This window comes from Microcebus murinus, chromosome 12, assembly GCF_040939455.1.
Source record: "Microcebus murinus isolate Inina chromosome 12, M.murinus_Inina_mat1.0, whole genome shotgun sequence".
Lineage (NCBI taxonomy): Eukaryota > Metazoa > Chordata > Mammalia > Primates > Cheirogaleidae > Microcebus > Microcebus murinus.
The window spans coordinates 89,585,103-89,598,911 of record NC_134115.1 but is presented as its reverse complement, the minus strand read 5'-3'; the positions used below and the strand labels follow the sequence as shown (position 1 = coordinate 89,598,911).

Below are 13,809 nucleotides of genomic sequence, written 5' to 3'. Positions count from 1 at the left end.
TGCTCGCTCCTGCAGTGCAGCCAGGCTGATCAACTCCCTGGCCACTGTCCCCACCCCCTGATGGGGGTTCTCCTGCCTCTGTCTTCCAGGCCGGGGACCTTGCATGACTTTCACAGCCATGAAATAGCCGAGCAGTTGACACTGCTGGACGCCGAGCTCTTCTATAAAATAGAGGTGTGGTATGGAGGGGGGCAGGGCCTGGGGAGCCACTGCCGGTTGTCCCTGAATGGGAGACCTCCCCCTGCCCCTGTCACAGGAAAGCCCAGGATTCTGCCTCTATCTAGCATCTTTCCTTTTGCAGATTCCTGAAGTTTTGCTTTGGGCAAAAGAGCAGAATGAGGAGAAGAGTCCCAACTTGACCCAGTTCACGGAGCACTTCAACAACATGTCCTACTGGTAAGAAGGGGCCACAGCACCAGCCCTGTGGCTCTGGACGGTGGCAACCGCTCCCTGTTTTCCTTTGCAGAGAGCTTGAGTGGTACAGAGGAGCTGCTGCTTTCATTCCTCCAAGCTCCTCTGGGGGCGCTGTGGGGACGAATCATGAACCAAAAGGCCCAGAACAAGGGCAGGGACAGGAGAGGGCTGGTTGCAGAGGCTCAGCAGGGAAGAGTGCCAGGATTGATTAGTCATGTCTGCCGTAGGTGGCAGTTGGGGAGGGGTGTCGGGCTTGGTGTCCTGGGCTGGTCACTGCCAGGCCCTGCCACACGTACCAGACGCTCACACTGACTGTGCCTGACAGAGCAGTTAGCAGAGAGTGTCTTCTGTTAGCCTCTAATTCTTAAACCAAAATGAATCCCAACAGTGTGTTTATAATGCAGAACTCTTGGCTCTTTGAGATGTGACTTAAAGTGCTCACAGCATCTCGGCATCAAATAGTCTCTGCGCGTGGCAGCTGTTCAGTGCTCCCCCATCTGCCGCTCCCACCAGCATAATGTTTGTTTCTTAAATGTCCCCAGGACTGCTTATTAGAGAAAAATAGGGTCATCGCGCCTTTCCCTGCCTTTCTGCCCAGCACAGAAGCAGTCCAGGCCGCAGTAGCGTGTGCTCAGCTGTAGCAACCCACCGTTCAGTGTGGGGCTAGCCCAGTCGGGCATGGTGGTTCCTGGGGCAGAGGGAAGCGGCACACACAGCCTGAGCCTGGCGTCTGACACCAGCTTCTTGCTGGGTCCAGGAAGCTCATGGGCACCCGCCCCCTCTCACCCCCGGAGCCTGGCCCAGCAGAGGTGCACAGCCGTGGTCCTGTGTGCTCAGTGCAGCTGCCCTCTTATGAGGTGGACAAGGGGATGCAGAATGTGGCACTTCCTCCGAGTGATGCTGGTGGTGGCTCCTCTGAAACCACAGGAAGTTGAGGCCAGCGTGAGGTCCCTGCTGCACACGTGGCGCAAATGAGACTGGCCTTTGGGTTTGGCTTTGGCTGCTGCTAAGGTTGTGAGATCTGTGCCCCTGTGGCTGGCAAAAGTGGCCTCTTCAGTCACATGCCAGCTGGTCTCCCCAAGCCAGTCCTGAGGCCACATGAGGAACCTTCCCAGCCGCAGTGGTGCTCAGGCCCGCACCTGTCAGGAAAGGTTCCGCTTTGATCCTCCCAGACCTGCATCTGCAGGATCGGAGGTCCCCATTGGTGGTGTTGGGCACCAGTCACCAGATTTCTTTGTGGTGTCTTGTCTCTCCCTGGGATGCTGTCGGCTCCGTGAGAGCAGAGACACGGTCCGTGCCTGGGCCCTCACAAGCCCTGGGCACGCAGATGGTGAGCTCGTGGCTGCTGGTGCCGGGGCTGCAGGCCCATCTCCGCCAGGACTGCCTGGGGCCTGTAGGAAGATGGTCGGCTCAGCTGTCTCTTCTTTTCCACCGGTCCATGCAGGGTCCGCTCGATAATCATGTTACAGGAAAAAGCCCAGGACAGGGAACGGCTGCTCTTGAAGTTCATTAAGATCATGAAGGTAACGGTGGCCAAGCCCTCCCCAGAGCACCCCTTCGGCCCTGCCCGGGAGCTGAGCCCGCCTGCCCTGCTGCCTGCCCTCACGGAGGCCGCACCTCTCTCCATAGCACTTACGGAAGCTGAATAACTTCAACTCCTACCTGGCCATCCTCTCCGCGCTGGACTCGGCGCCCATCCGCAGACTAGAATGGCAGAAGCAGACCTCAGAGGTGAGTGGCCTTCGTGTCATGGGTGGGAAGGGAGCCAGCAGGTGGGGTCCTTGCCCAGCCCTTGGGCAAGCGGCAGTGGATGCTGGGGCTCAGGAGCCTGCTCTGCCACCAGCCTGCTGTGTGGCCAGGACAGCTGTCCACCCCCCCCCCCAGCTTCCTGTCTCTGATCACCGGTCACCACATCCTGGGGGGCTTTGGGGCTGAATCTGGGGCTGTCATGGCATCCTGCTGCAGCCTGCAAGCCCATCCCTGGGCCCAGCTTCACTGTGGTCCTTCCTCCAGCCCATCCTTCAGAAGGGGCCATTCTGGGCTGGCGCTGCCTCAGGCACAGGCCATACCTTGAGCAGCTGCCATCCTGTTGGGTGGGTTTCTGCAGGGTGAGCGCTAAAAGGAGACAACTGGGCTGTGGGGTGAGGCACTGAGCAGGCGCTAGCCTGGAGCAAGTGTCTCACATACCACCACCTACAGAGCAAAAGGAAGTTCCTGGAAAGGGAAGAAAATTTCCATCCAAGGGGACAGAGCAGATCACAGCCTGGGAGCAGGTGGGGATTTGGTGTCTTTGAGGAGCAGGGCAGGGACTGGGATGGCCATATCACTGGGAAAGGGGGCCAGCTCTAGGTGAGGAAGGCCTCAGGGGGCCTGGTGAGGAATTTAACTTTTTTTTTGAGACAGGGTCTCGATCTGTCACCCAGGCTAGAATGCAGTGGTATCATCATAGCTCACTGCAACCTCAAACTCCTGGGCTCAAGGGATCCTCCTGCCTTAGCCTCCTGAGTAGCTGGGACTACAGGTGTGTACCACCTCACCCAGCTAATTTTTTTTTTTTTTTTGAGACAGAGTCTCGCTTTGTTGCCCAGGCTGGAGTGAGTGCCGTGGCGTCAGCCTAGCTCACAGCAACCTCAAACTCCTGGGCTCAAGCTATGCTCCTGCCTCAGCCTCCCAAGTAGCTGGGACTACAGGCATGCACCACCATGCCCGGCTAATTTTTTCTATATATTTTTAGTTGGCCAATTAATTTCTTTCCATTTATAGTAGAGATGAGGTCTCGCTCTTGCTCAGGCTGGTTTCGAACTCCTGAACTCGAGCAATCCCCCAGATTGCTAGGATTACAGGCGTGAGCCACCGCACCCGGCCCTAATTTTTTATATTTTTTTGTAGAGACAGAGTCTCACCATGTTGCCCAGGCTGGTCCGGAACACCTGGCCTCAAGTGATCCTCCCATCTCAGCCTCCCCAAGTGCCAGGATTGCAGGCGTGAGCCACTGTGCCTGGCCTGGAATTGGACCTTTATCCCTGTGTGGGACAATATTCTTGAGAAGGGCAATAAAGCCCACAGCTTTCAGTGTCAGCCAGGCCACCTGGGGGACCCTCTCACTTGGTGCACATAAGGGGACAATTATAAGTCAGTGTTGTATGGCGAAGTGCAAAATTCACTCCAGGTGCTACAGGAACACAAGAGGTCCGGAGGAGGCAGAATAGTGTTGAGCATGGGGCAGGGGTGGGTGCATCTCCTAGGCAGAAACCTCACAGCACATGCAGAGGCAAGAAGCAGCTGGGCCCTGCAGGAGGTTGAGGTCACGTGCTGTCCCCATTGCACCTGAGGTGCAGGGAGGAGTGAAGGCAGCTCTGAGCCAGGAGTGGCTCAGTTTGGTGTGCTGTAGACGTGCCCTCAGGCTTGAACACGGAGCAGGAACCAAGCAGGAGCCCCAGCTTCCAGTGTCCTGCACACACAGCGGTTGCTGGCTGCTCGGACATGGTTTTACCAAGCACAAAAAGCCCGTGGGGTGTTTCTCCCTAATGGGCCTAAGGTCTCTCTCTGACCAGCGTTTAGCTAATACTCAGTTAAAAGAGACTAAATCTGTGCCGGCCAGAGGCAGGGCCTGCATCTGGCTTGTGTTCACATGTTGTGGACACCACCCTGCCAGTGTGGACGGAGTGGGGCAGGCAGGCTGGTTGGCATTTCGTGCCAGGCTCTGCCCCGCAGTGCCCCAGCAGTCGCTAACCCCTGCCCTGTCCTGCCAGGGCCTGGCCGAGTACTGCACGCTCATCGACAGCTCGTCCTCCTTCCGGGCCTACCGGGCGGCCCTCTCAGAGGTGGAGCCCCCCTGCATCCCGTACCTGTGAGTAGCCCCGAGCGCCCTCGCCCACGCAGCTGCCCGGGGAAGATGCACTGGGTTCCCCCAGAGAAGTCCTCGCGTGAGGGCTTCCAGCTGTGACGTCTGTGCTTCTGTTTTAGTTTTCACTTCTAACTTTAAAAGTAAAACATGCTCCTTGTCACGGAATTTAAACAGAAAACATGCTCAGGAGTGGAAGTGCTCCTTCCCATCTCCCAGCCCCGCTCCCGCTTCCTCCTGTACCTGCCAGAGCGCACGTGCAGGCAGGCGCGGGTCCTCCCCACGCGGCGCCATGCAGCGTCTAGCGGCCCTCATGCTCAGCGGCAGTTAGCACCGCCGAGGAGCCAGTCACTCCGCGAATCCCGAGAGCGCTTGGCTTGAAGAAGTTCCGAAAGTCTTCCTGAGGGCGGGCTGTGGGGCGGGGGAAGTGTGTTTCATGGAAAAGGGAAATTCCAGAAAAATCAAAGTTAAGCAGGTTTGATTATCAGAGCCTTCGCTACACTAGTGGACGTTGGGACTCCCCAGAGTGGGGACAGAAGACTGGGCAGTGTCCCTCGGGTTAAGGCCTGAACTGAACACTGGCACGCTGCTGTCCCATCACAGACCCACCTCTGGGCCCTGCGGCCGAGCGCTCCGAGTCCCCACCTTTTCTCCTATGGTATTAACAAGGGGTCTTCACCCCTTCCTTCCTCAGTTTGGGTTTTGTTTTTCTATTGCTCATGTGTTAATTTCACATGAGCAATGCACACCCTGCAGCTCTCTGACAGTCCTCCTCCGGCTTGGAGGGGCGGCATGTTCCAGGCCCCTCCGATGCCTGAGCTGGCTTCCAAGGGACACAGCAGGTGCTCATGGACCCACAGATGGTGAGGTGGGAATTCATTCCGGAAGAAACAAACACCCAGACTCGCTCTTCGGTTTGCTCTTGAGGTTTCGGCAGCTGCGTGGGCTGGAGTCGTTGTCCGGCACTAGGCTCTCGGTAAACCAGCTGCCTTGGGAGTCGCCCTCTGTAGTGGTGACTGGGCTTCTTCCCCGTCCTCCCAGGGGGCTAATCCTGCAGGACCTGACCTTCGTGCACCTGGGGAACCCAGACTATATCGACGGGAAGGTGAACTTCTCCAAACGCTGGCAGCAGTTCAACATCCTCGACAGCATGCGGTGCTTCCAGCAGGCGTGAGTGCCCTGCCCAGGGCCGGTGGGGTGGATCTGAGCCCTCCAAGATGCAAGGAGCGACCCTGGGGCCCTGAGCAGAGGCAAAAGGTCACAGAGGACTAAGTGATCCTCCATCTGTTGAACAGGGTACAGCCTCTTTGTCAGGATAACGTAGGAGAGTACACATAAAGGGCTCGGCTCCCTGTCTGGCCCTGGGCTTGAGGCCAGTGAGGCAGCCAGCTCATCCTCCCATTTCGCATACCAGGAGGGTGGGGCCCGCCTTGCTGTGAGGAGAAGGCTGACGAACCTGGGCCTACCTGAATCCAGAGTATGCCCGGGGCTCCTGCAGTGGGGGCTGGGCTTCCGCAGCCCTCACTGGGGGCCAGTCCTCGTGCTGGGTGCTGGCTCTGAGCTCTGGCGTCCTCTGTCCTACTGGGCCATAGCAGCACAGCAGTTTGCTCTGAGGGGTGTGGGATGGTCCACGTGGCACCCTCGGGCTGTTTGGCCCTCACTGGCTCTCCCTGCCTGCCCCCCCTCCCCTGCACAGGCATTACGACATCCGGAGAAACGACGACATCATAAATTTCTTCAACGACTTTAGTGACCACCTGGCTGAGGAGGCCCTATGGGAACTCTCTCTGAAAATTAAACCCAGGAACATAACAAGGAGGAAAACAGACCGGGAAGAAAAGACCTAGGAGCAGGTGCCAGGATGGAGGCACGCGCTTGGGGGCGCAGAGCAGCTCCAGGACCAGAGTGCCCTGGGGACCTATCGGGGCTGCAGCACTCCTGGCCCCAGAGCCACGAGGCCAGGCCTGGCTGAGCCAGCAGGGGCCTGGAGCCTGCTGGCAGCTTCCTGCCGCCCTCCCTCCCTGTGGGAGCAGAGCAGGCGGGGCAGCCACTCTCGGCCTTGTTGCTGTTGCTGACTTGAGAGCCAGTGGTTTCCTGGGGTAGTTTTGTTTTCTGCTTTCATGTCTGTCTTTCCCCTCCTGCCCGCCCTCCCTCCCACCCACTCCCCTCCAGCACGGAGCAGCAGGGATGTCATCGGCAAACAAAGGACCAGCCGCCTAAGCTCCAGGGTACCTGAATCTTGTGAAATGGCGAATGAGTGGAGGCCTGAGGCCCTCTGGCACAGGAGCTTGGCCAGGGCTTGGGCAGAAAGCAGAGAAGACCCAGGAGGCCCTTTCACTTTCCATCTCCTGCTTAGACATGGAGGATGATGACAGCTTTTCTCTGGCCCAGGCAGGTACAGCAGGTGGCGACGCAGCAGCCCCGCAGCTGGCACTCCTTGTCATGGTACTGGTGCCCGCAGGGCCTCCCTTGCTGGACCACAGGCAGCCAGGGTGTCTGTCATCTTGCTGCACCTGGGACGAGGAGTATGGTGGGAGGGAGAACTGACTTATCAGACGCTGGTCTGAGCTGGGGCCAGAGCTGAGCCCCGGGCGTGTTAACTCGGAGGGGGAGTGCAGGAGCTCTGGCTCAGTCCAGCAGCCCCTCCCTGTCGCTTGCTGTGTGCCTTAAACGCCAGTCTCCAGCTCGCCTCCTTGGGCTCTGCAGAGCTTTCTGTCACTGCCCCCTGCCAGGACAGCGTTCCTGAGAGGCCCTCGGGGCACGGGGAGGGCGGAGGTGCTCCTGAGGCCCAGCAGCTTGCTTCCCTAGCGAAAGCGGCTTCGCGGGCAGGTACTCCTCCATCCTCCTTGTTCAAAACCATTCTTGCTGCTGAGGTTGACAATCGGGGCAAGGTCTGCGGATGTGCCACTGGAGCCCTGCCTGGCTCTGTGGCAGCCAAGCGAGGGGGGGGGGTGCTGGCCGGAGCCCAGATGCGCTGCCCACCTGGGCCTGTTCTGCGTGAATGAGCGCTCACTTCTCCTGGGCTTGGGTAAGCAAACACCAGGCTCTAACTGTGCTTGCTTAGCCCAGTTAAAGCAGAACAAAGGAAAACAGTAGAAGGCAACACCTGTTGATATAGAGTTTTTTAAACAACCCTGTCACTTTGAGTCCTTCATGAGTTTTGGAGCAGCATTTATCAAGAAGAAAATGGGGGCTGCTTTTTCCTCTTTTGTGTTTCGTTTGTCCTGTAGAGAGAGGGGTGGACCCCTGTGGACATCAGGTAGGATCCCCTCTGGCAGCGATCCTGCTGGGGCTGGCCGGAGCCTGTCACTTTATTATTTAAAGCGTGTGTGTGTGTGTGTATGTGTGTGTGCGTGTGGTCGCTGGTTTATTAACAGTGTTGATCAACACTGTGTGTGGGGTTGGGGTTTTGGTTTGTTTCCTCTTTAAGTCCCTTCATTTCATCAGTGCCTCCTGCTTCCCACCCTCGCCCAACTCTGGCGGATGCACTGTGCACGCGGGAGGGCCGCTCTACACGCAGGGCTCTCAGGCTGGAAAACTGAAAGTCCCCTCATACTTGCGAGAGCCCCTGGGAGCCCCCCTGCAGCACAGGCCAACACTGCGCTGCAGCCTCAGAAACCCAGCCCGGTCCCCTGGGTCTGCAGTCGGGCTGTCGCAGCTCCAGCGGCCTTGGGCTCAGGCATGAGCTGGCCGGGGATCTCTTCCCATGTGCTGAGTTTAGAACAGACCCTATGTCCATCCCTGGAGTGCCAGGTGGCTCCCTGTGTGGGGACAGGGAGGTACAACGTGTTTTTTACCTTACTGGCTGACAGGCGCCCCCACCCACCCCTCAGTGCTGCAGGCGTCCGGGACTAGGCTGCTTCCTGGGGACCAGGGAGTATCCTGGGAGTTGGTCTTCGCAGACAGCCGTGAGCAAGACTCGGGTCCCTGTAGAGAAAGTCAGTTCTCACCCGTAGGTGTGGGCGGAGCCGGGTGGGGCAGGCATGCACCTGTTGGCCTGAACCCCAGTTCTGAGGAGCGTCCCATGCTCTGGCTGCCCACGACCACCCCAGTGTTCCATTGTAAAATAAATCCCCCGACTAACCTGTTCATGGCATCTTCCTGCAGACATTTCAAATGTGTAACTTTTATACAGAAAAAAATAAACACGGACGAAAGCTGCCCAGTGCTGGGTTTGCGCCACATGCTGTGTGTGTGCACTTCGAGTGACAGTTTAGGCTGGCTGGGGGGCTGCGGTCATTTGTCTCATGCCCCACATCTTCTTGCTGTTGTTGGGATAGTTCTGTCTAGTGGAATGAATGTCAGTAGCATCAGCTCCTTTCTAGAACTTTCTCTCCTAGGTCTTATGCCCCAGAAGCATTCAAATTGACCAGAACCACATGTGCCCTGGAAGTGGGTTCACACGCAGAAGCTGAACCACCCCCACCCCAGTGTCCTGGTGAAAAGGGCATTTCTAGGGTGGGAGCCCCAGGCTTTGGGGCGTCCCTGTGTGGGAGCACGCCCTCCCGCCCCCTGGGTAGTGCGCACCCACGTGCGGGGAGCAGCAGAGTCTGCGCCTGCACTGCCGGAGGGGGGAGGCCCCAAGGCTTCTAGTCCTTTCTCCGCCCTGGGAGGCAGTTTGTCCTCCCAGAGCCATCCCACTGGCCAGTCACCCCGCCCGGGCCCCAGGCTTCCCTCAGCACCCTCACTGCAGTGAGACCAGCTGCCCAGGGTAGGGCACGCCCTCTCTCGTGCCCTGGGCCCCAAGCCCCAGCTCTCATCTCTGCACGAGGTGCCCCCAGGGCAGCCCCAGGGGATCCCCACCTCTCCTGGAGCGGTCCACACAGATCAGAACCTGGCCCCCTTGCCCTGAGCCTATCCCCTTAAAGGGAGGAAGCCAACTGTTCCTGGGCTGATCACAGTTACTGATCTGACAGAAGGGACTCCCACTTTGGGTGAGCCCTCCATCGCGCTCAGCTGTTTACTGAGCACCTAGTGTGTGCCAGACAGCATCAGGACATAGCACATTAATCTTGTGGGGCGAATTAACACTCATGCCTCAACTTTCCCTTTATCTGCTGTTGTCCAGTTTGGTCCACGAGCACATGGAGGCCAAGAGATAGACTAGTCCTCTACCGAGACCTCTACCACCTTCACCCTGCCCTTAACTGCCAAGAACCTGGTCTCACCCCAAGACCCCCTGGTGACCAGGAAGTGACCGGCTAGACATGAACCCCAGGCCTGAGCCTTCCCACCAGGGCAGCTGCAGGTCTTTGGTGACTGGGGGGGCCACAGTGTTCACACCGAGGAAGCATTCGGGCCTGGAGCAAACACCTGGGTTCCAGCCCCAGAAGGCTCCCTCCCTGGGCCTGGAGCACGAGGCTTAGCCAGTGACCCAGGTGCCTGCTTCAAGAACTGCGGCCCTACCAGAGGGACTGAGCATGTCCCCAAGTGGCCCACCTGCGTTCAGACCTCCAGTTCAGTGACCTGAGGTATGATGGCTGCTTAGTGCCACCCCCAGTGGGGTGAGAGGCGGGCCCCAGCCTTCATTCAGACTGTCCCCTCTTCCACTCACTCGCTGGGGCTGCATTATTTAGGGGCTGGGCTTGGGTCATTTGAGTCTTGCATTTGCTGGCAACAAGCTACAAAGGACTTGTCCTGACTCTGGAGCCAAGAAGCCAGAGGACCTTGGGTACGTGGTGTTTCTCTCTGCTCCCCAGTTTTCCCAGCTGGAAGTGGGGCTCCTGCCACCTGCCTCATAGGTCTGGTGAAGTTTCAATGAGCTAATACCTGGAACAGGGTCTGGTGAGCATTTCTTGTGTACCAAGCACTTAGCAGACTCCTCTGCCTCGGTCTTCTCAGCTGAAAAACCACATGAGTGAAACATTACAGCCATGGTGAGTGCCGCAGAGAAGTGGTACTTGACATTAAAGAAATTAAACCTGGCTTGAAGTCCACCCACCAACATCAGGGCCAGACAGGTTTAACAAGTCATTTATGCTAAACAAAAAGGTAACTTCAATGTTGCACAAACTCCCCTTGAGAGTAGAAAAAAGGAAAACACTTCTTAACTCATTTTATGAACAAAATAACCTGAACATCACATCCAGACAAGGACAGTACACAACAGTTACAGGTCAGTCTCATTTATGAATACTGATGCAAAATTGACAAAATCTTCATCTTAGCAAGCCCAGACCAGCAATGCTTGAAATCAGCAGTTCCCGCCCAGAGCTGGCTTATCTCAAAGATAAAGGATGGAGGGGTCTCCGTCAGCCATGGGTGTCATTTGCCGACCCCAGGCCTCGGTCCATGGCATGACTGTTTTGCCACCTGCCTGGACACCTGGGGGACCACGCTTCCCAGCCCCCTCTCATGAGACCTGAGGGACAGAGACACAGGTCACTTGGGCCTGGACGTTTGAGAACTGTTGTGCCCCCTCCACGCTCGCTCTTTCTCACCCACAGCACACTTAGGGTCCCCCAGGGAGGGACTGCCCCACACTGGACTTTGCATGAGTGAAAAATGAAGCTGCCGAGAGTCCAGGGTTTATATATTCACAGCATGGCCTCGGCTTCCCTGCGGGTGCCACGTCAACTGAAAGAAAGAAGCCACAGAATCAAGCAGTAGTCCCAGCACAGCCTTTGTTAAACATGCAACACCCATTCATAATCTTTATTTTTAAAAACCTCTTCACTAGAAATAGAAAACCTCCTTAATCCAATAAAGGTTACCTTCCAAAATCCTGTGCAGACATCCTGCTTACTGGTGAAATACTCAAAGTGTTTCTTTTAAAATCAGAAACAAGGAAAGATCCTGCCACCATCTGACTGTCCACTCCACTGGAAATGGCAGCCCACACTGCAAGGAAGGAGAAACAGCCCAGGGAGTAACAAACCTGCCGCGGTGGTGCACACACATTCCTATTGTAATCAGCAATTAGAAAATGCCGTTCTTAACCACCTCGGCGCTCACCTGCCGCGAAACCTCGCCCACAGCCGCACTCACAGCCCGCACGGTGGCTTGGGCTGTGCGTTGACGACGGATCCCTTTTGCTCTTGTGTGATGAGGAAACCTTTAAAGCACTGAAAGCTTGTTTTACTTTACAGGCAGCTTCTAATGTAAATCAGAATAGGCAACATATACATATATGTTTTCATTACGTTATTTTTAAGTGTTCACAATTTTATTTTGATAAATGAAAAATTAGAAAAGTCCTATCACGGCTGTCGGCTAAAGTCGACATGCACGTTCATTGTGGCTGTCAACTGTAGTCGACGCTGGTACCGAAGTGGATAAAGGACCCCGTTTATACTGGCATCGCAAGTCTCAAGATCCTAAGCATAAACCCCACACAAGATGTAAAACCTTTATAGCAACAGTGATAAGAGTTTATCAAAAACTATAGAGCAAGAGAGAGACCCCATCTCTACTAAAAGAAAAAAATTAGTTGGATAACTAAAAATACATATATAGAAAAAATTAGCCAGAAATTATATATAGAAAAAATTAGCTGGTGCGTGCCTATAGTCCCAGCTACTCGGGAGGCTGAGGCAGGAGGATTGCTTGAGCCCAGGAGTTTGAGGTTGCTGAGCCAGGCTGATGCCACGGCACTCTAGCCCGGGCAACAGAGTGAGACTATCTCAAAAAAAAAAAAATAATAAGAGTTTATCAAAAACTATAAAGGAGACAGACCTTTGAGAGATTGCATATTCATGGCTTAGAAGATTAACTTTCTCGGCCTGGTGCGGCAGCTCACGCCTGTAATCCTAGCACTCTGGGAGGCCGAGGCGGGCAGATCGCTCGAGGTCAGGAGTTCCAAACAAGCCTGAGCAAGAGCGAGACCCCATCTCTACTATAAATAGAAATAAAATTGGCTAACTTATATAGAAAAAATTAGCCGGGCATGGTGGCGCATGCCTGTAGTCCCAGCTACTCGGGAGGCTGAGGCAGGAGGATCGCTTGAGCCCAGGAGTTTGAGGTTGCTGTGAGCTAGGCTGATGCCACGGCACTCACTCTAGCCTGGGCAATAAGGCAGCACTCTGTCTCAAAAAAAATTAAGTTTCTCAAAGATGGCAGTTCTCCCCCAAGATAATGTATTAATTTAAAACTATTCCAGTGCTCACTTCAGCAGCACGTATAATAAAATTAGAACGATACGGACAAGATTAGCATGGCTCCTGCACAAGAATGACATGGATATATTATTTTAACCGCTTTAGTACAGCGCTCACCAGCCGCGAAACCTTGCCCACAGCCGGCACTCACAGTCCGCACGATGGCTTGCGCTGTGCACTGACGACGAGTCCGTGTTGCTCTTGTGTGATGAGGAAAGCTTGAAAGCACTGACAGCTGTTTTACTTTACAGGCAGCTTTGCTTTTTTTTCCTTTTTTTTGAGACAGAGTCTCGCTTTGTTGTCCAGGCTAGAGTGAGTGCCATGGCGTCAGCCTCGCTCACAGCAACCTCACACTCCTGGGCTCAAGCAATCCTCCTGCCTCAGCCTCCCGAGTAGCTGGGACTACAGGCGTGTGCCACCATGCCCGGCTAATTTTTTCTATATATATTAGTTGGCCAATTAATTTCTTTCTATTTATAGTAGAGACGGGGTCTCACTCTTGCTCAGGCTGGTTTCGAACTCCTGACCTGGAGCAATCCGCCCACCTCGGCCTCCCAGAGTGCTAGGATTACAGGCGTGAGCCACCGCGCCCGGCCGGCAGCTTCACTTCTAATGTAAATCAGAATAGGTAACATATACATACATATTTTGTTATTTTTAAATGTTCACAATTTTATTTTGATAAATGAAAAATTAGAAAAGTCAATTCAAAATTAGTTCTATTTCATATCATAAAGAAATAAGGCCAGTTTTTTAATATTATGATAAATTTTATTCTTTGGTATAAATTTTGAAGCATGGGGCTACAAATAGGGCAACATTACGTTGTTTGCGATAGTATCTAGTGCTACACCTTTTATTATTTTTTGAGCATACATCTTAATGGATTTTTCGTTTTTGTTTTATCACTATTGTAAGGTGCTGGAAAATGTCTTTCTCTAAAACACATGAGACTCTCTGCTGGAGTACAGGGGTCGTATTGCCTCGATTCGGAGTACTGTTGTAGTCGATGCTCCTACCGAAGTGGTTAAAAAGTAAACAAACTATTCCAGAGGAAATCCCAACAGGATTTTATAGAGCCCATGACCAAGTTTATTCTAAAATGTCTAAGAAAGAATTTCCACTGTGATGAGGCATGGCAGACTAGGTCATTTAGACCAGGCCTCCCGCTGGGAAAGCTGTATGAACTGTTTTAAGTCCGCCTGAAGTCAGCAGAGCCGCAAGAGGGTGGATCGCTGGGCCAGGACTTGAGAAGAGGCAAAGGCAGGGGCTTGCCTGCCACCGTCGGCCACGTGACATCAAGGGCGCCGGGCCATCCAGGCGCGGGGCTGAGAAGCCGAGCGGCACTGCTGACAAAAGGTGGGCTGCAGAGGGGGCACGGGGGAGTCCAGAACTCGCCAGGACTTGAGTTGAAACCTGGAGGCGCCCTCCAGGTGGAAGGGTGACCCGTGACAA

The 13,809-nt window shown here is 55.0% G+C and overlaps 1 protein-coding gene and 1 non-coding gene across 6 annotated transcripts in view; both read left to right on the top strand.

Annotated features, from left to right (window-relative positions):
• RAPGEF1 (Rap guanine nucleotide exchange factor 1) overlaps positions 1 to 8,440 on the top strand; it is a 144,130-nt gene extending 135,690 nt beyond the window's left edge. For all 5 annotated transcript variants that reach the window (XM_076009141.1, XM_076009142.1, XM_076009144.1 and 2 more), the window contains 7 exons: positions 90 to 174; positions 302 to 396; positions 1,859 to 1,937; positions 2,044 to 2,145; positions 4,167 to 4,264; positions 5,300 to 5,428; positions 5,955 to 8,440. In XM_076009141.1, the coding sequence (XP_075865256.1) occupies positions 90 to 174; positions 302 to 396; positions 1,859 to 1,937; positions 2,044 to 2,145; positions 4,167 to 4,264; positions 5,300 to 5,428; positions 5,955 to 6,105 (739 nt within the window). In that variant the 3' untranslated portion in view covers positions 6,106 to 8,440. The remainder of the gene's footprint in view (positions 1 to 89; positions 175 to 301; positions 397 to 1,858; positions 1,938 to 2,043; positions 2,146 to 4,166; positions 4,265 to 5,299; positions 5,429 to 5,954) is intronic.
• Positions 8,441 to 12,355: 3,915 nt separating this feature from the next.
• On the top strand, positions 12,356 to 12,458 carry LOC142874666 (U6 spliceosomal RNA). Its single transcript, XR_012922321.1, has one exon. It is a non-coding gene; the product is annotated as a U6 spliceosomal RNA (small nuclear RNA).
• The last annotated feature ends 1,351 nt before the right edge of the window (positions 12,459 to 13,809 follow it).